The sequence below is a fragment of the Labrus bergylta genome, chromosome 5 (genome assembly GCF_963930695.1).
Source record: "Labrus bergylta chromosome 5, fLabBer1.1, whole genome shotgun sequence".
In the NCBI taxonomy this organism is placed as follows: domain Eukaryota; kingdom Metazoa; phylum Chordata; class Actinopteri; order Labriformes; family Labridae; genus Labrus; species Labrus bergylta.
The window spans coordinates 21,324,005-21,348,115 of record NC_089199.1 but is presented as its reverse complement, the minus strand read 5'-3'; the positions used below and the strand labels follow the sequence as shown (position 1 = coordinate 21,348,115).

The window sequence follows — 24,111 nt, the reverse complement described above, 5'->3', positions numbered from 1 at the left end:
ACTAAATAACTTTGTCCGCCATGGTTTCAGTCTGGACCAACAAAAAAGACGTCTGTGAGGTTTACTCTGCTTTAAACGGCCCACATTCAACACAGCAAGATGCAAATACATACCCTGGAGATGATGGTCATTCAACCTGCCTTTGCGCATTTCTTACCATGCCTTAATATTTAATAGACAGTTCTTGTAGTTGTATGGAGGCCTATTTGCGCTACTTTAAGTTTCCACATTACAGCCCCTCCTGAGGAGAGGTGTACATGCCTAGAGGACTTCTGCTGCTTGATGGTTCATGAAATGGGATTCTTTGCTGCAGCCTAATAATCCCCTCCTCACTAAACTGAGCCCTTCTTTCACGGGCTGTCAGGTGCATCAATGAAAACAGAGCACACAGTTGATGTTTTCAATTTATACTCTACACCCACTAATACTACAGTATATACAGTGATCCCAGTTCACGTAATGACACTCCATGATGTGTTTGTGTTGAGACACATTTTGACATCCATCACAGTGGTGTCAAGGGAGATGTTTTGTAGACTCAAAGCCTCCCTCTGAAAGTTGCTGAGCTGATGTCTCTGATGATGCTGCAGTGCGTTTTCTGTCAGATGAATGCCATCAGCACAACATTTCTCTGCCTGAGGATCACTACATTTGTTCAACTTGATGGTTATCATTATATTGCACTGTTTCTGAACCTTTGGCCCTTTTTGCTTTAATTGAAATCAATCTACCTCCAAATGTAAGCCAAGCCAGTATTGATACATTTGCAGACAGTATGTCAGGATTGACAAAGTAATGTCATTGGAAAATGGAGAAAAGGAAGGAAATGTAGCAGGGATAATGGACCTTACAGATTGACAAAGACAAGACAGAGAAAAAGAGAAAGTTACAAGAAAAACCAAGCCAAGCAGGCTGAAATGGCAAATGATGTATCTAAATCAGACTGACAGAGGCATAGAGCTGCATCAATATATTGATGAATTGGTCACTACATCCTCAGAAAATTAACCAGCAGCTATTATGATGATAGATTGATCAGAAGTTGTTTCCTCAAGTGAAAACCAAAACCAATCTGTGGTTACAACTTTGACTTTCTTCAATACATTGGGTTTTTTTTCAAAAAAAGGAAGCAGCAGATTCATTTATAATTTATATGAGTGTTATTTAGGCTCCAGTGAAAACATATCGATTAACTTTTTAAACAATTGGACACCAATATCTGACTGCTGAAGCGGCACTAATCAATGTTTTGAATTAACAATGGACACATGATAACTTGAAATACGAAATGTTGCTCTTGGTGACAAACCAATAGATAATTGTTGTTCCCTTGACTCTACAGAGCATGTTTTTTATGTAACAGTATCAGCTCAGTGTGTTGGTTTTATGTGAATCTCCTGATTTGATTAATTTTAATCTCTTTGATCAGCAGTGCCTCCACCCAGCAAAATAAAGCTCTGATAAATCTACTCTACACTACTATTCAGACAGATAAAGTATTCATAATATTATCACACAGTAAATGAATAATTTATGTATCTCCACAATTATTATAATGTTATATATTACTATATTGCATTGGTCTGCCATTTACCTCAGTGAAGACTACAGTATGCAGATCTCTGTCAGTGACTGTTTCAGCTCAACCTCTGCTGCCTCATTCAAAGGAGGATCAATACTCTCCAGCAGATCAATGTGAGCGCTTCACAAGTTAATTATGAAATTTTAGAAATAGAGAAACAACAGTAAGAAGCTTAAAATGTTTATACTGTAATACTGTTAAGCTAAAAGCTGAAGCTGAAGTCATGGGACGAAGGTCAACATAATAACTTTTAATGTTAAGTAAATGCAAAGAGCTAGCAGCGTTTGGGTCACTGTTACCAGTGACTGAAGAACTATTAATTTCCTTTCCACAAAGCGGCTAAACCTTACATGAAATTTGGAATGTAATTGATAAATATATACATAATAATCTGAATTTAATATAAAAAGGACTCTAAAGTATGATAGATAGATAGATAGATAGATAGAGTTGTGTGACATGAATGAATGGGACATTAATGTACACGTTTCTATATTTATTTAATTATATATATATTTTGTTTATTTTATTTTATATGTTTTCTCTGTCGTGTCTTGGGATATAAAGGTAAATATCTCATGTGATCCTGATTTCACTCTTGAAAAGCGTAACTAAGTTAAATGTTATGGTGTTATTTTGGTTTATAAAAACTTGTAAGTATGACTGATGGAAAGCATGAAAGCAAGGGTCATATAAAAAAAGATAGATAGATAGATAGATTAGCTTTATTGATCCCAAACTGGGAAATTGTGATATTCTCCGTAATGGTATAGTTCTACATGCCAATTGTGGTTTTGGGATGTTTTTGCAAGTCTCACTGGGTGTAGGACCATATAAACAAATGTTAATCCAACATTTTCTTATCTATAAGTAACTTGAAATGCCAGACTGATTCAGTTCTTACTTTTCTCATATTTATTTCTGCTCCGTTGTTAATCCTAAGCAGCTGATAACGCCTATTTTACTTACCTTTGTCAATACTTATAAAGGAGGGAGGGGTGGTATAATGTTAATTGAGACAATACAGATGGCTACTTCCAGCAACGAGGATGCTAACTTTGGTTGTTGTGTTGCCTGGCTAATGTAATCTACAGCTAGCAGGCAGCTGCTATTTATCAGCAACTGTTTTTTTCTGTTTTAATTATTGAAAAATGTATATGTTTTATCATAGATTATTAAAGCCTAGCAGTCCTACAGCTTTTATTGATCACAGACGAAGTGGTTTATAAATCCACAAATGTTTGTGATGTCTTGTGGTGTATTTTTTTAATTTTTTTTTCAGTCGTATTGCACGGAATTACATTTGTCGGCGTTATACATTTAGAAAAAATATTTTGAATTATTTAGCCAAGACATTCAAATCTCAGTTTCTATAATAATATTCATGTTGTTTTTATGTTGCATCAAGACTCGACATCAGCCAAAGACGTCCAATTCCAACACTTCAAACTCTCACAATTCAAAGGCGTTGTTAGAGCTCGAAAGTAACCAATGCTATAAGTCAACTAGAGCGCTGATTGTCCCTCTAAAATTCAGTAGTAGTAATGTATTTTAGCATAAATGCAATACCAGCTAAAAAAAATTAGAATGAAATTTAACTTTAGTACTGTATCCCTCTGCTCTTTACCAACTTGGATGTTAGGACTGTGTACAGTCGGGATTACCTTTTTTTTTTTTTTTTTTTTTTACTTTTGTCATAAATGCTGCAATGTGTATGCAATCTCCTTGAGTATGCACAGCCAATTTACTAATAGTGGTAACCTCTGTAAGTTAAAGACTGAATGTATAGTGCCCTCAACTGGTCATTGTGAGTCCTACACTCTAAGCTGATAAAATGCAGAGGCCTGAAAACCAGGAATAACAACAATACATTATTTTTTATTTTTCAATGAACTGAACATTTTGAGAAAACAGAAAGAAATTAATAGACTGTAATGGCTAAAATAAGTGGATATGTCATTCCTTTTTGTTGCTTTGCTGAAAAAAAGCAATTTTTCAGGATGTGCCGATTAAGGGCTTTCTTAATGATGCAATTTGTCTTCTCCTCACCCAGCACCAAACCCCTGACAGATATGGAAATTTGCTGGAGCAGAAAGTGGAAGAAGTCCAGAGTGACACCTCCTTTCTTGTATTTATTGCTATATAGCCTTACTTTTTTTTAAAGTTTTACATCCACTTCACTTTATGTCTGTTTTAATAAGGCACAGAGGATAGTAAGAAAATGATTCCTCACTGTTTAATTAGCAAGCGTCTCAAATAAAATCTGATGGTTTCAAGGCCGGAGGAAAATAAGAGAAAATGTGGGAAGTCTTGCAAAAGGATCAGATAATAACTTACTGAACCTGTGTCCCTTATGGCTCCTCTTTACTCGACATTTGTCTGCCATGTTGCCCCGGATTGGTGCAGTAAGGCAACACATCCGTCACCATTGGGGAGATGTATTCTCTCCTCCCTCCTCTCCTCTGTCTCTAAATATCACTCTCTCCCGGCCTGATGCTCACTCCCTAAATGCACCAATATCTCATGCTAGTCGGTCAGGCTATTTTCAGCACCAGCAGAAAGGAAAAGGGTTTATGGAGTGTGTTTGGAAGTAAATATCTATATGTTTGTGTAAGGATTAAACTTTAGACAGCACCGTTAGTGTCCAAACAGACCTGAACAAAAGTCCCACCAAAGAACATTCATACACAGAAAAACAGAGAATAACACAACAGACAGAATTAGACAACAGTCAAAAGTTCCCACGCTGGCCTGTTCAGCGAGGCCTTTTGTTCAGGACCGTTATTACAGCAGGGAGAGGCGAGCCTTTCTGCACCTCAGTGCTCTATACCTCCGTTCTGAGGGAAGTGGGGTGAGGTGAGTGTTCAGTGGGTGTGTGATGTCCTGTTCTATTGAGGTTGCAATGTGTGTGATGGCCCTGTTATTGAGTTCTGTTAGGTTGGGTGTGGGGAGACCGATTATTCTGGCAGCTGTGGTTGTGATGCGTGTGAGTTTGGCCTTGTTTTTTACAGATAACATGTTGAAGAAGCAGGAGGAACAGTACAGTAAGATGGGCTAGATCATGCTTTGATAGAGCAGCAGGAGGAGATGTGGGGGGCAACATAGAGTCCTAGAGTCATAGAGTCTGCGGATGGCTGACAGTCTTTGATGGCTCTTTTTCTGGATGTTACTGGTGTGCTGTTCAAAACTGAGTTGGTTGTCTAGTGTTACTCCGAGATATTTAAAACTGTTAACTATTTCCACTGCTTGGGTATTGATGAGAAGTGGGTGCTGAGGTGAGGGGGAACTGATTATTAATTATTTTGTCTTAAGGATATTGAGATGGAGATGGTTATTCTCACACCACAGAGTGAAGTTTGTGATAGTGTTGTGGTAGTCGTGGACAGAGTTGTTGTCGGTGAGCATGGCAATGATGGCTGTGTCGTCTGAGTATTTGAGGTATGTGGTGGTGGGTGACGGGCTGCTGCAGTCGTTGGTGTAGAGTGTGTACAGGAATGGGCTTAATACACATCCTTGTGGTGCTCCGGTGTTGGTGGTAAGTGCAGGTGATGAGGTTGTGCCCACTCGCACAGCTTGCAGCCTGTCACTGAGGAAGTTGTGAATGAGGTGGATCAGGCGGGAGGGGGTGTTAGGCTGGTGTAGTTTCTGGATCATCAGATGCCTTTGAATGGTGTACAAGCCTAAACATGTGTAATATCTAAGCATGAGTTCAATGTAAGAAACAATGACAAATGTAAAAGAGTTTCTCTGATCACAGGCCAGTGAGTCATTGACCTCGAAGAATCAGTTTAATGTAAGAAAAAACTTCCTGTGTACCGATAATTTAGAGCAATTTATGAGCAATGTTTATCTCCCAACATGCTATGTGTCTGATTAGGAAAGCAATGAATATAAAGAGAGACTTCTAGATTGTCACAAATTCTTTATACACGAGCATCCCGGCTGATAAGTCAAACACAGATTCTGATTCTGATTTTGTTGATTAGACTACCAAAGGGAAATGTTTGTGGGCGTTAGAGTTGCAATAATTTGCCTTTAAGCTAACAAACAATAATTAACTCACAGGGGAAATTAAGTAGAAAGATATTATGCAGTTTATCCAGTTGTTTCATGATGTAAGTAGACGGTAATATACTGTAGCAACATTTGGTTTGAAGGTTTCGTTAAGGGTTTAATTTGTTCTTTGTTTTGTTTTTTTCAATTACTCAAAAAGTTGACTTTTAGAGTGACATCTCTTCTATTATGGATAACCCTGGTTGAGTTTAAAAGGAAAATAGGTTTTGTAAGCTATTGTATCGTGTCTGCCTTGCCCCCCTAACTGGATCATTTTAAATCTAGAACAATAGCTGACTCAACACCTTCTCCTTTCCTATCTACACTTCTATATCAAATGTTGAAAACAGGCAGAACTGTAAATTATTTCATTTGCATTCTCACATTTCTGTTGTAAGGGTTTAGTTTTACGTAAAGCTATGTTTTCTTAAATGTGTGAAGATATAGTGACTGAAGGAATTGGTTCATCTTTTAATGTTTAAATGTCTCAGTTAGATACTGAAAGTGTCAATAAGTAAATTATGATACTTCAACTTAATTTTGAAGCCTCTCCTGAAAATATCATGCACCTGTAAAATTTGGGACCCTCTATGTGGTGTTTTAAGCACATGTTTGCACATGCAGACCAGTTGTTTGTGATTTGTTGCTTTAGCATGCTTCAATACCTCTTAAATTGACCCAGATTATTTCATATTTTCATACAGAGTAATGTTGAAATCTTGAGAGCATAAAGATCAAATTATTAATAATTTAAAGAAACAACTATGTATTTGCAGTAAACTCTCAGAAGAAGACAGATCCACTTCAGAATAAGGAGGGTCCCTTTTAGATGGAAATTGCTCATGCCTGCATGCGACCTCTCTGCAATTTCTCTAAAAGAAAGCACACAAAATAACATTTGAATGAGGCCAATATATTGTTGAACGACCTTAAAAGTACATGATCTTTTGTTTATACATATTTTAAATATAAATTAAAATTTTTAAATAACTTTAGACACAAGTCCTCATTGGTCAGAGTAAAATGATAATCCTCTGTTGGTAATATAGATGTGTATGTGTGTGTGTTTGTGTGTGTATATGTATGTGTGTGTGTGTGTGTGTGTGTGTGTGTGTGTGTGTGTGTGTTGAGAGCCTAAAATTCACCCATTGGTTGCTAAATTAGTTTCACATGTGCTTTTCCTATAAAAAGAAAAGTAAAAAAAAAAAAAGGGGGGTTTAATTTCTCACGTTATAAGAAGCCATATATCATTGAATATAACTTTAAATAAAAATGTAACTTAAATAGGTGATTCTGGGTTTTGAAGTTTAGGGCACTTTGCTCCTTACTCTATTTTTGTACTGATGAATCTCTCCTTGGGTTTACTGTTAGTCTTTACTGATAAATATTTCATGGACTATGCCTCAATAGATACAGTTTTAAAGTGTTTTATTTTATTTTACAATCTGACCTATTTGTTAACGTTTGAAAATAAACTTGCTTACACCCTCCAGATTTTCTTCTTTTAAATATTCATCATATTTGGGTGGTTATTGTTCCAGCAGCTCAAAAATGGCCTTTGTCTGCTTTGTTTTTAAACATATTTTTGGGGCCAATCCTTTCATTTAAGTTTTAAGCAGCTTTAACTTCAGTCACTTAATCCTGTTGACATTGACTGATGTCACAGCCCTCCTGTCCTTTACTCAGCAGACAGACTCTGCAGCATCATCATGACAGTAACTCAATTACAGTAAAAAGTTGCTGTCAAAGCACAAGAGTTTCTCTTCACCAGACATCTACCCACTCGACAGAGTCCAAAAGAAATACACCCTGTGTTTGCAGACACACAAGTACACAAAGGCAAATGTAAACACACACAGATATAGCCTCATCCCATTGACCAGCTGCTTCTTCCAAGTCACCCAAACACTGCAACTGTTGTACAGAGCCAAACAGGACCATATGGTATGTTTTGTTTCCTGTTGTTGACGTTGCAGTATCATGGGCCAGAGAAGAACTGGTCCCTTGAGTGTGTGTGTGTGTGCGTGTATGTTTGTGTGTATAAAAGGGGGAGTAGGGAAGCAGAAAAGGCCAGAGTGATGCAAGGGAACGATGAAAGCAAAAAGGAGAGAAAGAAGTGAGGCACGTCAGGAAATGGAGGAAGAGTGTTTGCAGCTGACTGTCGGACAAACTGCCTTTAGCTTTGTGATTCTCTGTTACACCCCTGCATTGCAGCACTCCCTGCAGGAGCTAAGAGGGTGCAGTCTTTTCCACGTCCCCTCTGCCTCCCCGTTTGAGACAAATCATCTCGATCAAAGTGTCCCAGCACACTTTGGCAGCAGCTGTTGTCTGCACATGTTTGATATCGGGGGCTTTGATAGCCATTTGTCTCACTCTTATTGACGTCCCAGCGCAACACAGTCCTCAGGCCTGACTCATCCTTCGTGGAGAGGACATCTAGTGAAGAGAGAGGGAACATTTTACTCATTCACAGATTCGGGGAAGAGCTGAGTTTGAGTATCCCATAATGCACTGGGAAGATAAAGTAAAACCATCACTCTACTGTCAGTTCTTTGGCTGCATTGTGACCTTGCACTGAAGTCTGCCGAGCAAAAAGCTGCTGAGTCAGGAGGTAGCTTTTTATTGATTCTGGTCAGGAACATTAGCTGATTACACCTAGTGATCACGTTCAAAATGATGAATTATTTTTTCAGAAAGCTGTGACTTCAACTGTTGTTTGTTGAGAGATGAATAGAAAAAACAGTTTTTCTGCTGTTTTTCTGGCTGCTATAGATTTTCAGATCATTTTTAATCTTAACTTTGTGTTGTTGTTTGCGTTCAAGGTTATTTATGTTCAAGGGCAAACATTTTTATTAAATCAAATATGTGCAGAATATTTCAATAGCACAAGAAAAGCAACTGCTGAGATATACATCTTGTAAATATTTTAAATCAAATTAACTAATCAGCAGTGCAAGTTACAGTATATATATATATATATATATATATATATATATATATATATACTGTATATATTTTTAAAAGGTTTATTTTTAGGCTTTTTATGCCGTTATTTTAGAGACAAAACAGTGGATAGAGTCAGAAATCTGGGCGAGAGAGAGACAGGGGGAATGAAATGCGGAAAAGGGTCTACAGGTCGGACTTGAACCCGGGCTGCCTGCCCAGAAGACCAGAGCCTCCGGACATGGGTGTGCGCTGGCTGATGGCCTGGTGGGTGATATTTTCAGAGATTTCAAAGATGACTTCCTGACCTTACGGTTTTGCTTTATATGAGAGTAAACATTTTATCATATTTTTGATAACGCATCCTTTGCAGTATCTCTATTTCAAATGCATCAAAAAGAAAAGAAAAGAAAATGAATGGACTGGAATATCTGTAGTGGACACAATTTGTAATTCAACATTTCTGCAAATCATTAATTAGCATCCAAATATAATTTCTATGGAAGCCCCAAGAGGACTTGTTTCCATACATTGTAGGTACTCAATTTTCATGTGTTTAAAAGTCATTTCCGGTTGTTTTCTCTAGGTCAGGAGTTATTTATCTCATTATCTCAGAACGACAAAGCTTTTTATTTTATTCTATTGTAATATGATAATGAGACCATGGCATACCATGCTGCTATTGCTCACACAATAGAAGCTAAACAATGAGTAAAAAGCCTATTTCTATGTTTGTTTTGTGCTTTTGAAAACTCTGGTGATACCAGATAAATAAGTCCAAATTTCGAGAAAACAACCCAAAAATACATATTATCACGGGAAAATTCAATAAATAGAAAGCATGGAGCCCTGTCTGCTCAGGGCTTCTGTAGATTTCCTATGAAGGAAATAAAGTGTTTTCACTTTGAATGGTTATTGTGACTCTCAAAGGGATGAGTTATAGAGTTTGATGGCCACAGGATGGAATGAACTTCTGTGGTGTTCCTGTGTTTTGCCAGTACATCGTGGAGTTGGTGTGAGACAAGATACCACATAGACAACATCCTCCTCTCTGAAAATGCCGTCAGAGAGTCCGGCTCCACCCCTACGACGTCACTAGTGATGCGAAAATCAGTTAATTGAGTCTGTTGGAGTCTGCTACCCTCAGCAAGCTGTCCGCTGTGCGAATCAGGTTACCAATTTTAACGCCTGTCTAGACTGATTTCATTTCTCAGTCTGTCTGTCACTTTGTGCCAATAACATAAATGAAACTCGATGTACAAGAAAGAAAGGGACCCTGACTTTGTCTTTAGTAAAAAAGAAAGTCAGTCTGCCAGCACCTCCTCATCTGACTCATTAACATCATCAACTCAAGGAAACCTCTGTGACCTTGACACTGCAGCAGCTTTGACTCCGGCACAACAAAAAGCATTTAATTTCTAATTGACTGTTCAGTATGTGTTTATGAATTAGTTTTGGAGAAGCTAAACATGGATTCTGTAACACTCATATGCGACACTTTGGATGCAGTCCTGCCTGTAAGAAGGTCCAGGATTGTTTGTCTTCAGTTGTACATTTCACCTTATTAATCTTATCAAATATTGAAATAAAATTGTCTCTAGACTGTGGTCAGCACGTTTATGACGACCTCACTGTTTGTCGTCATTTATTGTTGTTTATTCAGAGTCAGGGCGAATTACCACAAGCAACAGAAAACTTTGTCTGCATGGCTGCAGCTTCAGCGAAGGCCATGACAGAGGGTACTTCCAATAAACATGTAATGCTCTACACTATAGATTACTATGCTAGCTCTCAGGACTCCAGACTTTTGTTTACAACAGTAACTACTTTATTTTCTGTCCAGCTTGCTGCCAGGTAAAATCAGCAGAAATGTGCTTCTCTCAGCAAAGAGAGAAGCACATTTCCCCCAAATTGTAAATTTATGCTTTTAAAGTACCCAAAGGATTCCAGTGTAGTTTGTTTCATTTATTGTATTAGGCTACAAAAACTCCATCACACAAGTTACTTTATCTTGAAGTATCTCAGTTCAGAAACCATAACAAGGCAACTTGTGCTTCCTCATTTCCAATTTTATTCTCCCATGTCCTTCATCCTTCACTATCCTCCCCGGACGTTTACTCTTACCAAGCCTTCTCAGCACTCAATTTAATTTGACTTTGGAGTCCCCTTAGATGATGGCAAGGTGAGTTCGCTCATTACTAGACTGAAATACTTAGAGAATCTGATAAAGAAACATCCATTAGGCACTGCAAGAAAATTATGCTTTGCAGGAAGTGAAATGTCTGGCCTCAATGAAACAAAAGACCCTAATCATCTGAAAAGTTGTGTACAAAGTTTCAAGTACTTTATTTTGCTTTAAATAGTTGTTATGCACTTTTTAAATTAAACCTGGGTAAGACATGGAATCCAAATTAACATCTCTGAAGCACATCTGTACAGATAAAGGGGGAAAATGTATGCGGTCTGATGCAGTAATTTTGAAGCGGGATCTCCGCCCCCCACTGGCAGGAAAAGCTCAGTGCAGCGTAACCTGAAGTAAAAGGAGCCACCTCACACTGGCTTCTGACAGCTGCTGGCTGAACATGAGCACACAGAAAGGTATTTCCCCAAGGAGAGAGAGAGGAGAGGAGGAAGGGAGGCATTTGAGGAGAAAAGGCTGGAATTGAAAAGACTTCAAATGTGTTGGAAAGTGACTCTTGAGACACGTTCTCGTGCATTTGTTGATTTGAAATCAATTGAATTTGCAATATTGATGTAACTCCAACCTACTGTATAAGGGTTTAACGTTTTTACCTTATTTCATATTGAAGCCTTATACTCTCATTTCTATGCATGCATGGATTTCTTGGTCACACACCAGTGGTTTCATGATGTAATAGATCTCACTAAACACCACAGGCTGCATTTATGTTTGCGTTGTAACAGGAGATGATGCTTTGTTATCTTCTCACTTCCAATTATCGTTGACGAGCCTCCTGAGGGATCATTGAAAGGCAGGCAGGTTGGCCCAATCATTCATGGTGTTGGTTCTTCGTTCTGAATAGCTTTAACAAGGGAGGCTCTCTCCAGAGGGTTAAATCACACTTCTGAGATCAATTTTTGCAGATCCAATTAATTGCATGAGCTCAGCGTGATGATACTGTGTGGAGCTGTTGTGGTAAAGTCGGCACACCCAGAGTTTGTCCACCCTCCTACGACCCACCTCTTGTGTTCTCCATCTCTGATCTTTGCAAACGGTGGCTTGATGGAAACGCGGCCCCTCCGCCCCCAAAGCTTGTGCATATTGATCTTTTACAACTGCCCTCCAATGCTAGACCAAAGAGTGGCGTGCCGCAATCAGCTGTGTGAGCAGCATCACAAATAAGCTTGAAGGGAGAGAGAGACAGAAAGACAGAGAGAGAGAGAGAGAGAGAGAGATGGAGACAAAGAGGTAAAGAGGCTGTGTGCGTGAGTACATTGTGGGAGTAGGGAGGTGTGTGTGTGGAAAACGGGGGAGATGGTGAGCACTAGAATAGGAGGAGGAGGAGGAGGAGGAGGGGTGTAGTGCTGCAGTGGAGAGAAGTGAGAGGAGACTGCAGTCTCTGCTTATGGGAGCGATCAGACTATGTTGCCACAGCTCTGAGGGACTGAAGCCCGTACAGTTATTGATATTGGATGGGCCTCCTCGCAAAGAGGAATACCACATCTGACCGGTGAGTCTTGTTTGAAGATCTTTTATAAATGAAGATGCAGTTATGCGGCTTAGATTGAAATTAAAACGTACAACTAGTAGTTTGCTTTCTCAGAGAATCTTTTCTGCATTTTTAAACTAAGTGAGTCACGATGAACTATTACAATGTGGTGCTATTCTTTTATACCTGAATATCCTTGAGAACAAGGATGTGTCACTGCCTTTTTTTTTTCTTGTTGAGTGATGCTGGCCAGTGATGAGCTGCAGAAATCACAGGCAGATAAGGACTGAGTGCTAATGGCATTAAGGTAAACACAAGGCTAAAACAAATAGGGAGGCTTATAAAGGTGTTTTGAAGTACTTTGGATTCTTCCAACTAAATGATCACCAATCATTTGACTGCAAATAGAAGCTCAGTTAGGGAAGTTGGAGTTCTCATATGTCCCTGAGTCAAATCAGGAGCACTGTAATTTTCCTGCATTTTCTGTGTATTTCATGTTTAATTTGCTGTTCATATTTCTTGTACAGTCTTAAAGTTAAATTATATGCATAAAGTTGTATTTTTTGGGAGCTGTTGCAGCTTAAACCTTAATCATAACCATGATACATCACAGCAGGGGAGAGCAGTCAGCATGCATTTCATGCCCATACCCGCTGCTCATGCAGGCAATGACTTGACACTGGCCTTCAGCCAATTTCTTATTTGATTGGATGGTCACCTCAGCTATAGTCTGGTTCTGGGAAATTCTGGTCCACTGATGGACACTATCAGGATTGCTTAGCAACAATATTCTGCAGGCCCACAGCAGACAGGCCTCCAATCTCTTTCCTATACTGTACTGTGCGTAAGCCGGCCACATCTGACCACACATTCTTTACCCTAAGGCAAGAGTAGTCCTCCCTGAAATACTGATGTTGGAATGCAATACTTATTGATCTGTTTCCTGTGAGTCAAAGGAGATGTGGTTACATCATGAGTGCTGATGGGGACTCTGAGGTCTGCTGGTTATCTGTGATTTTATGATACAGATATCCTCACATGCACTCTGTGCCTATCCAGATTTTCAGAAAGTCCTTATGGCGTAAAACTCAATGCATATCATCCTAAATTGGCATGTAAACTCATATGTATGATTGGGAAATTGTAGCTTTTGCCTCTGCTTAATAATCAATGCATGGACATTTCTTACATTAAAAACCGTGAAAAATCATTTTAATTTGTGCTACCAGAGAGAAATAAAACTGAGGTGCTCTTAACATTTGAAATCTGTAAAAGACAAGACTCAGACATATTTATACTTTTTTTATTATTATTATTTATTCATGCTGATTGTTTTATAGATTTTTCATTTTCTATGTTTGTACGTTACATGCCTGTCTAACTACACACTTGCTTAGTTGTTACAGCAGTATGTTAAGCTACAAATGATGAAAACATTTCACGGCCCTTTCTGTCAAACAACTGTCCTCGTTTGAATTCTTCCCCCTGGAGCAAGAACAAACAAACCAACAAAAAGTCATGGTGATGCGCTGGCTGCAGAACCAGTCAACAGTTGTAAAGTTGCCAATTATTCTTAGGTATCATGTTGAGCTGGTGGAGGCATGGAAGCATAAAGACAGTGTCCAGTTCAGTACTGAAATATCATATTATCTGCCCACAGATATGTATGACACTGCAGTAACATCATTCTCGATGCCAAATCTGAATCACTAAATGGCCTTTGCTCTTAATGTCTAATTAGTGCAATGCTACTCTCTGCTTATGTAATCTAATATAAAACAACAAAGAGAGGCATTTCTCATTCACTACACCAGATTATAACTCACTGAATTCTAATTTAATCCAAACAGAGTCCATGCTACAGTTGTCAAATGTGTCCAATTATTTGCAGCTTTTCTCTGCTTTGTGCAACAACATGGAGCCTCATTAACACCAGAGCTACAACACCTTCCTTCTCAGCAGGAAATCCAAACAGTGTGCTGGTCACTCATAGCCTACTTCTGCATAGATAAAAAAAAAAAAAAAAGTTAGGATAGACAAAACTTGGTCAGTTGAGGCTGTGAAAGAAATTGATTGTGTCAGCTGTTTGCATTGGATTGACTTTCAATAAGATTAAAAGGTGAACCAACATGAAAAGACACCTGAATTTAATCTTAATGCGTCCTTGTACATCTGCTCGGGGGCTGATTTCGCCTGGAGCAAAACAATGGTGTTGTACAAAAAAATCTCTGAACTTTACATGTATTTATAAGAAGCCCTTGCAAGGCTCATATAAGAAAAAAAAAACATTTGTAAATCCATTGACACTGATTACAAATCCTTATTCACGGATGTGCAGTCTGGGCCCAGAATTTGCAGTTAAGAGATTTTTGGGATACTTGCTTTAATTCTTGCTGAAAGTGAGGTGAGAAATTATTCTTTTTGTACTGTAAACATATACTGTCAGGAGGCTGTTGGCTTAGCTTACTCTGTCCAAATTTAACAATACAATTAGCTTCTCCAGTGCTCTCTATTTAAATGCACAAGTGAATTTATAGGTGTCTTTTACGGCAAGTAATTCTCCCCAGTCTTTATGCTAACCTCAGCTAGCTGTTTCCTAGCTATATTGTCTTACTAAACACACCGAGAATCAAGAATCAAGCTTTGGAGTTATTGATTGTTTTTATTATTTCTTTAACAGTTGAGCTGTCTGCCTCCCTTCCTGTACAGATGCAGGTCATCCTCTCTAACACTATAGTTCTAGTAGATAACTGTGTTCAAAAAAAGGATGGGGGGTACTCACTTCAGTTTCTACTCATTCTTCACTCTGACAGTAAATTCTCACATCATCGGCGTAATGAATTACTTTATTTTCCTTTCATGGCTTTTGTATCTTTGAGGATTTCTCAGGAGAGGATTTTACGAAACAGTTTTTAGTTTAATTCTTCACCCACAATAAATACTGCTGTTATGATTACTCCCACACTTTGACATTAATCTACCTTTCACAGAGCTGAGTTATTCCACTGCAGCTCTTGATCGCATCATCTGTCAAACTAATAGGATCATCTTAATCTATTAGTCAGTAACAATATAGCAGCAAAAAACCAGGAAAAGAAGAAAAGAAAGTATTTAAGTAGATGTGCAACAACTCTATTCTGATTCCTGTATAACCAGCCTTACTGGCATTTTTCCGCCCTGGTGGACACTTTGTGTATCGCTTGTGTTTTCTTAAAGAGGTCATGTTATGCCCTTTTTGGGGTTCGTATATTTAATCTATGTACCTACTAAAGTATGTTCACAATAGCTAAAGTTCGAAAAAAGTGTCTGTTTTCATGTACTGCTGCTCCATGCACCGGCTCGCTTCTGACTCTCTCTCTAAGGCTCTGAAGTGCCCACGTTCAGAGTCCCCAGTCGCTCAGCACGGCTCTCGGAAATGTCACGCCCCCTTTACCATATTGGGAATGCAGCCACTTTGGCTCCGAGGGGAGCAAAAACATTAGCACCTTAGCACTACTGTGCTACCGCAGGCTATGGCATATCGTGGCCGTGCTACAGAAGTTAATGGGCGTGCAACATGAGCTGCTGGGCTTGCCACAACGAGCCAATGGACTTAGATCAGTGACGTCACACTGACAAGACGTCACACTGGCAAATTTTTATTGAGGGGGGCTAGAACCGAGCGTTACATGCAGCTAATGTAACAGCTATCAGGAGGACGTAGGGTAAGCCGTGTTTACGCGGACTTTGAATTTTTGCACATAGATGTGCCTAAACATGCACATGACACATGAAAAACACACTAACGAGCATATAAAACCAGAAAAAGCATAATATGACCCTTTTAAGTTTCATTTTCACCCTCAGTTTAGTTTCATTTACACAAAGAGCAGACTACAGTGTGCATGCAGCTCAGTGATCTCCATACGTTTAAACCTTGGAGTTGATATGTCCCTAAGTAACATGTCATATATTGTTTGAATGCATTTTTAAGAAGAGATATTTCTGTTTATGAAGATTACATTAAGCCTCCAGTTGTGAGTAAACACAGAGATCTGTTTTGCTAACCGCTAAATAGCTAACATTGAAGCATTGTGTCATGTTGTATGTGTACTACAGAGCAGAGGTGTGGACTCCAGTCACATGACTTGGACTTGAGTCGGACTCGAGTCACAGATTTGATGACTTTGGACTCGACTTGACAAAATCATGAAAGACTTGCAACTCGACTTGGACTGCAACACCAATGACTCGTGACTTCACTTGGACTTGAGCCTAATGACTTGAAAAAAATAGTTTTAATGTTATTTTAGGTCCCATATATAATTTCCGCTATGTGCAAAACATGGACGGAATCACAGAGTTTTACAATGAAAATATAATTAACTGTGTACAGAATATCGTGGGATTTGCCTCAATATGAGTGTGACTTTTTAAAAAACCATACGTTTTTCTACCAAGTGTTCTTATAAAATATATGAGGAGTTTGGTGTACCTGCAGCTTCTCGCTGCTGCTCCTCATCTGTTTGCATGTTGCAGGCACGAGCTGACACATACATACACAAACACACACGCTCATGCACACACACTCACACGCACACACACGCATGCATCACACAAACACACACACACACAACACACACACACACACACACACACACACACACACACACACACACACACACACACACACACACACACACACACACACACACCGGAACGCCAGCCATCGCGCGCACCTATTTACTTTTAGCGCAACACAGTCCATGATCTGTATGGACTTAATCCGGTCAAACGGCCATTTCAACTATTCCCCGGTCTCTCTCACCGTGTCTGCATACTGTATTTATCAACAGTCAGCGCCTTAAAATTGGTAGGCTGTTATCTCACTGCCTGCTGTAGTCTGGGAACATCTTCACACACACTAAAAAAAGGGGGAACAAGGGTGGCCTGGGCATACTACCTTTTAAGAAATAAGTAAAGGCGAACTAATTTATATTTAAAAATGTCTCAATTTCCTGACATGATCTAATAAAATGACCCAAATCAGTGATCTGATCCAATGGAACACACCGTCAAACACAGAATTCAGTCAAATAAAAATGGAAAAAAACAGAATTTAGGAAAAATAAACAAAACAGAGTCAGTCGCACTGGTACTGTTATTTTATTTTAAGAAGTACGCTAAATAAAACCATATAAGCAATCATGATTTGTGTAACTGCAACAAATTACTACTCTCTGAAAATGGCATTTAATTTGGTGAAGAGAGCTATTGACTTGTTTAGGACTCGAAATTCAAAGGTTAGGATTGTTGACTCAACTTGGGACTTGCCAGTCTTTACTTGGGACTTGACTCGGGACTTGAGACCAAAGACTTGAGACTTACATGTGACTTGCAAAGCAATGACTTTGTCCCACCTCTGCTACAGAGTACTAACATTTTCCGGAGTTGTTTAGCTGCTGAAGAAATGTGTGCAAGAATGTTATACAGCAATGTTACATGTGAATACATGGGGTTACAATTCATAAGGATTTCAAGAGTAGTTTAATTCATGTTTTCATCTCAAGCTATTAATGTACATAATACATTTAACTATTTACAGTTTCATTTAATGTGTGTATGCTTTACATGTGCAGTATATTGACACAATATTTGTACTGTATTTTCAGTTTTACAGAAAAGCCACTTTGTTCAAGAAAACAGTTTTATTGGAGTTTTTGTTCGCTATCTGTCTAGCCTTGCTCAGAAACGCACTCGTGAGGACAGAATAAACTCACTGATTCATCTGTTTTGTACTACTTGGCACTTTTGCTTGACAGCACAGTTTAGAGACAATTTGAGGAAAAGGCTTGTTGGCACCAGTCTCTCAGACCAAAACAAAACCCCCTCAGCTCACCGCTTTCCCTCCTACCACCCCTTTCAGAGTTCTGACTGAGTTCAGCCGTTTGGAGCACTGATCTCCATTCACATATGCAGCCCAAAGTTGATTCAGTTTTTATTTATTTGAAGTATTTTAGACCAAACAAAGTATTTTTCAATTCAGAAAGTCTGTTGGTTCTCCTTAAATTGCATTATTGTGTCAACAGTCCTCCATTATGTCTCGAAAAAACAACGTCCTTGAGTGGTGGCAGGGCTAACGGTTGGAGAGGGAGGGGTTCATGTGAAAACATTTTTGAGCCCCTGATGAAACATAAACTAGCTGAATGAAGCGCCATCTTGTCAATGTAAACACAGAGCTGAGAACAATAAGCCAAAATAAGTTTCACTCCTTTTTTTCGATACACATTACTCAACAACATATTTAGTCAGAACATATACTTTATATCTGCTATATCAATTTAAAAAATGTCATGTTTTATATCTTTAATTCATATTTGGGTAGGGGAGGAGGTTAGGTTAGCCTTGTGTAAAGATTATAACAGGATTTTAAAGCCAGCCTCACCCATCGATACCTTTAAATGTGTATATTTTGCCTTACAACATTTGTCCGATATGGCAGCCGGAGTGTTTATGTGTCAGTGTAGATTTGACCGCAGGTATCCAATGTACTAAGCAAAAACTGTCCAAAAGCTAGCTAATAATGCTACAACTGTGTCTTAACTGTGAGCTTGAGTTCAGCTCATACAATGACTGATCCCAGAACTCACCAGGAACTCCAGTTCTTTATGTTATTTCTCTCGGGTCTCCTTTTTCTGTTTTCTCTGTATGAGCAAGAAGTAGATTCATAAAGCTCTGCAATAACCTGTGCCTTATGTTCAAGTTAAAACACGATCCACACAGCAGATAAATAATGCCTTGGTTTGCTTTAACCACAGTAAACGACACCCACATGCATTTTCCCAGCAACTTTGTGAGCAATTTTAGCCTTCAAAATTCATTTTATGTCTGAACTCACCTCAAGGCTCATAAACAGCTTAACACATTATTATTCAGGGAGTCTTTCACTGTGAGGATACCAAACAACCAGAGCCCGAGCTTATAGAAGCTAGACTGGTTTTACCAACTTGGCATACTTAGTCTTCTTTGTGATTGTTAATGGTTTGGTTAAAATGTAATCAGTTTTTCAAATTGTTGTTGGTGACTCACTTTTAAATCTTCATTATTGTTTTAGTCTATTATCAGTGTTGGTCAAGTTACTCAGAAGGGTAAGAGGATAACTAATTCTAGTTGTAATTTGTACTAAATTAAAAATTAATATTTTGAATTAGCTTATGATTAAGATGCTAGTATCAAAGGGAGTTGTTACTGGTCTATTGCTATATTACCTTATTAATATATTATTATTATTATTATTAATATATTATCCGTCCGCCTTTAGAAAAATAGATTAAAGGCACCAAGCAACAACCTTTTTCTGATTTTGTCAACTTAACTTATCTCCACCCCCATGTCCTGCTCTGAAATCCAGTTTCTGTTATTTAGCTGAAGAATGAATCATTGGCAGTAGGCGCCTTGCAGTGAGCGCCCTGGGTTACGAGGATAAAGTGTATGAATTAATGAAGATTACATTTTTCTCCCAGTACTTTTTTTCCAGTTTCACCATAGAGTTCATGACACTTAGCATGTCTTATCCTCTCTTTTTGTTTGATCTGTCTGTGCTTCAGGGACGCTGCACCTAGTCTTTGACAATGAAGTTCAACTTGTTCAGAACACCACAGGCTGTGAAGGCGGCCGAGCCCACAGGTGCCACCACCGCGACCATGGCTCCCACTGTCCCCCCAGCTTTCATCTCAACATCTGCCCCGGACATCTCTGGGTCCAACAACACAGAGATCAATAAGAATGACATGTTTGAGGAGATCAAGAGCAAATTCTTGAATGAAATTGATAAAATCCCATGTGAGTAATGGTTCAGTTTATCCTCTCTTTCTTCTGAGATGTGTACTTGTGAGAAACTCCTAAGCGACAATCAAATCTCCATTTCCCTCTGTTTTCTGGAACACACAGTGCCTCCCTGGGCTCTGATTGCCATTGCTGTAGTGGCTGCACTGCTCATCCTTACGTGCTGCTTCTGCATAATCAAAAAATGCTGCTGCAAGAAGAAGAAGAATAAGAAAGGGAAGAAGGGCAAGGATGGCTTTAACATGAAGAACATGCAGGGTGGTGAGGTATGATGCACTTTGCCCCACACATGCTGAAAAGACACTTTAACAGATCGTGTTTAGTGATGATTTGCCTCTTCTTTTCACAATCACTAAATTACCAAAGCATGTATTACTGTGTATTAAAACTGCTGCAGTTAAATATGTCTCTAGCTAACCACATTTGATCTTTTACCAGCAGCTTTTGTAGCCCAGGCTGTAGAGGACACAAGGAGAGCTCTCTTCCCCCTGCTTTTATTTGATGTTGTTGTGTTGGTTGTTTTAATGTGTGACATATTCCATTGTGGCTCGTGGTGATAAATGACACACTTTGAAACAGGTTGGCAAAGAAAAATGAGCACCATAAGTGGGAACCAGTTGTGAGAACTTAAAGATGCATTTGAAAATAAATGAAGGTATGAGACCCCCCAGAGTTACTGAGAAAATTTGAAAGCTAAGGATGGTAAATCCGAGGATAAATCTTGGGAAAGTCAGTGATTCATTAAAGGAATAATCTAACTAACATCGCCATAGATCTCCATGACTGCAGTGACGGTTAATTAAAGTGATCAATAACCTGTGTCCACATTGTGAATGTGTTATCCCCAGCTGAAAACAAGTGTGTCATTACTCATCACGATTGTGGCGGTGGTGGTGGTGGTGGTGGTGGTGGTGTTGACTGCCCCTCTTTTTGTAGTGTGTTTGGTGTCTTGTGAGTTGAATCTCTTCCTCTCTCTGCTCTCCTCCTTCTTTTTGTTCCCTGCGTTGTGTCTGTCTTGTGTGTGCATCGTGTTTCTTGACCGGTGGACTCATGCTCTACGGTAGGTAGATAGCTCACAGTGATGTTCTCTGACCCCCCCCCCAGGGCAGAGGGGGTTTCATGGAATGAAAGTCGTAGCTTCCTTTGCTCTTTTTTCTTTTACTTTGAAGCCCCTCCCAATTTTGAGTTTGATTTTTTTCAATTTTGTTATGACAGCTTGGGAATGTTACAATGGAAAGCTATGATGTGCTCCATAAACCCCAGAGAGGAGAGTCTGACCATCTAACACATTGTTCCTGGGACAATGTACCTTTAACACCAATATGCAAAGTATTGGACTAAGAGATGATATGCAAGACACTTTTAACACTATTAATCTGTGCATGTGATTAAGGGCATGGTTGGTTGTTTGGGAGACATGAAAACTGTGATGATAAAACTGCATGGAGAGCCAAATACTTGCAAAATTACAAAAATGAGGTTGGATGAGACAATGGATGACTTTTTAAAGTCAAGGTCACCTTTCGCTACAATAATAAAACTGCAGCTCTACATTATTCAAATAGCTGCCTGTGCCCTTTAATCATGAACCATTTACTGTAATAATTGTGAGCCAAAAAAAAAAAAGGGAGGCATTTTTTTTCTGGCGCCTCATAAATTCAAAGGTGAAACAAGGCATGCATTGGATTTTATCTTGAAATATGAATGTTTGAATGCAGGGTGTAATATAACAACCAATTGCAATCTTGCTAAAAGCTTTAGGTTATCTGAAAGGCATCTCCTTTCACCAGATACTATGTTCTATTTGGCTTTTATAATTTTAATATGCAGTGGCCTTCGCTCTTCGTTAGCTAGTCCCTTGGGGGAATTGGATGAAAACATTAATCTCCTTAGTCATTAGGTGAAATCAAAGCCCTTTTGAAAAGGGAAGATGTATGCTAAAATCTGATTGAATTGGTAAACATTTGAATGCATATTGCCCCTCTTAGTGGTACTAGCATGCAAAGCCTCTACTGACTGACTGGCTGTCACTTTAGTGCACAAGCATGTTGAAGGAACTGAACTAAAAACACTGGAGTCGGTGTGCAGAATTCCCAAAAAATATGTATTTATGTGTTACCAATGACAGACAAACCCCTAGTTATTATCATCAGGTGCTGTGCAGGTAAGCAGTAACCAAAACATGTATCTCCCACGTAAAAAAAAAAAAAAGGAGCTCCAGTGTCTGTGGCATGCTGGCTGTTGTGGGAGCACTTTTTTTCTGCAGTGGTCTCCTGAGCTTTTGACACCTGCGTATGTCTTGTTATCTGCACACCACAGAAACTCCAGGATGAGGAGGACGATGACGAGGGAGAGACCGGACTGACGGAGGAAGAAAAAGAGGAAGAGGAGAAAGAAGAAGAGAAACTGGGGAAGCTGCAATACTCTATTGATTATGACTTTGAGAATACAAAGGTATGTGGTCACTTTGAAATGCATTACACATATTGCTTAGCTTTGAGAAGAAAGATCAGTTGGCCTATTTTCTGAAGAACCAATTGAAATCTGAAAAACAAGTTCCAAACATTTGTCATACAGAATCTATTTTAGAGAGTGTGTTATTTCATCCATACATATAGAGGTATATATATATATATATATATATATATATATATATATATATATATATATATATATATATATATATATATATATATATATATATATATATATATATATATATATATATGGAGTTTCATAATTTTGAAGTATTTAAACTAAACTTTTGGAAAATGCACCGATTAGCTTACTTGCTGAATAAGGGCCTGATTCCACAGAAAGTGCCCACAAACTATTTTGTTGCCCTTTGTTGCTAGGTTACAAAAGCTGACTTCTACTTCCCTCTGTAATGTCCGTTAGGTGTGTTTTAGATAGCTCCATGTGCTTAAAATGATCACCAAAAAAAGACGAAATCAATGTAAATGAATCGTGTTCTGGCATTAGCAGCAGCTCTAGGCCTGTATATTGAACCCTAGAAAAGACGAGTCAGACTAGCTTCTCCTCTGTCATTGTTGTTGACAAAGCTGATCTCAGAAGTCTCCCTTCTGGATTTTAATTTGAGAGTGTGCCGCTGTTTTAAAAGTTGAACTACTTTTAAATGAGAGTGTTGTAAGCTTAGCGTCAATCAACAGCCGATGTCGAAGGTGATTTAGTGCTCAGGACGGTGATTGAAAGCGCTGAACTACATTGGGTTGTATTCAATTCAGTTCAGTTCAATTAAAAAAACTTTATTCGTCCCTAGGGGGCAATTCAAAGGCATTGGTATTGGAGACAGGCATGCGTGCTACCTCATCCTCACTAAAAAATGTTGGACACAGTGAACCATGCTGCATTGAGATTAATCTCTGGTATGGGTTTTTCGTACCCATCATTGTGTCTATATAATAAAAAGGCTTCTTGTCTCATTTGCATTTTGGACTGGAAAGTACCAAATCAGAGCCCCGTAAAACCGAAGGATGAAGCATTGGTTCATAAACTGCTTTCTTTATATGCTCCTTGCTGAGTCCAAAAGCTCTTAGAAGCTGTAACCTTGGATCTGATGGACTCATCATGTATGTCATTCCACAAACTCGCTCTGTCTTTGGTGAAAGTGCTTTTAGTGTGTTTGCGCCTTCATCTTGGTCTGAGTTGCAGAGTCAGCTTAAATTAGAGCATTTAGTTGGCTTGGAACATTTTAAAACCAGGGTAAACAATAATTTGACCACAGGATGCACACGTTTTTTCTTCTTAACACTTCTGATTTGTTGATCTGCCCAACTCACTTCTTTTCACCTCTTTGAGACATCTATCTTCAATGATCTTAAAACAACTGGCTCCTGCATTTAGTTTTGTTGGAGCTGATACGGGAGATTTGGGTTTGTGTTGGAATGAATCTAAAATGTATACAGTAATTTATTGTAATGTAAAGTTATTTTGGAGGCTTTTTTCCCTTTATTGGAAAGGGCAGCTGAAAAGAGAGAGGATATGTTGGGAGGAGAGAGTGGGGGATGACATGCAGCA

The 24,111-nt window shown here is 38.8% G+C and overlaps 1 protein-coding gene across 7 annotated transcripts in view; it reads left to right on the top strand.

The window, feature by feature from the left end:
• The window catches only part of LOC109981748 (synaptotagmin-2), a 38,248-nt gene that overhangs the window by 3,882 nt on the left and 10,255 nt on the right, over positions 1–24,111 (top strand). For 5 of the 7 annotated variants that reach the window (XM_065955156.1, XM_020630686.3, XM_065955155.1 and 2 more), the window contains 3 exons: positions 19,836–20,070; positions 20,179–20,339; positions 22,393–22,527. In XM_065955156.1, the coding sequence (XP_065811228.1) occupies positions 19,860–20,070; positions 20,179–20,339; positions 22,393–22,527 (507 nt within the window). In that variant the 5' untranslated portion in view covers positions 19,836–19,859. Of the gene's footprint in view, positions 1–12,115; positions 12,271–19,835; positions 20,071–20,178; positions 20,340–22,392; positions 22,528–24,111 lie in introns of those variants that run through there. The other 2 variants (XM_020630688.3, XM_020630689.2) reach the window with 2 other exon arrangements.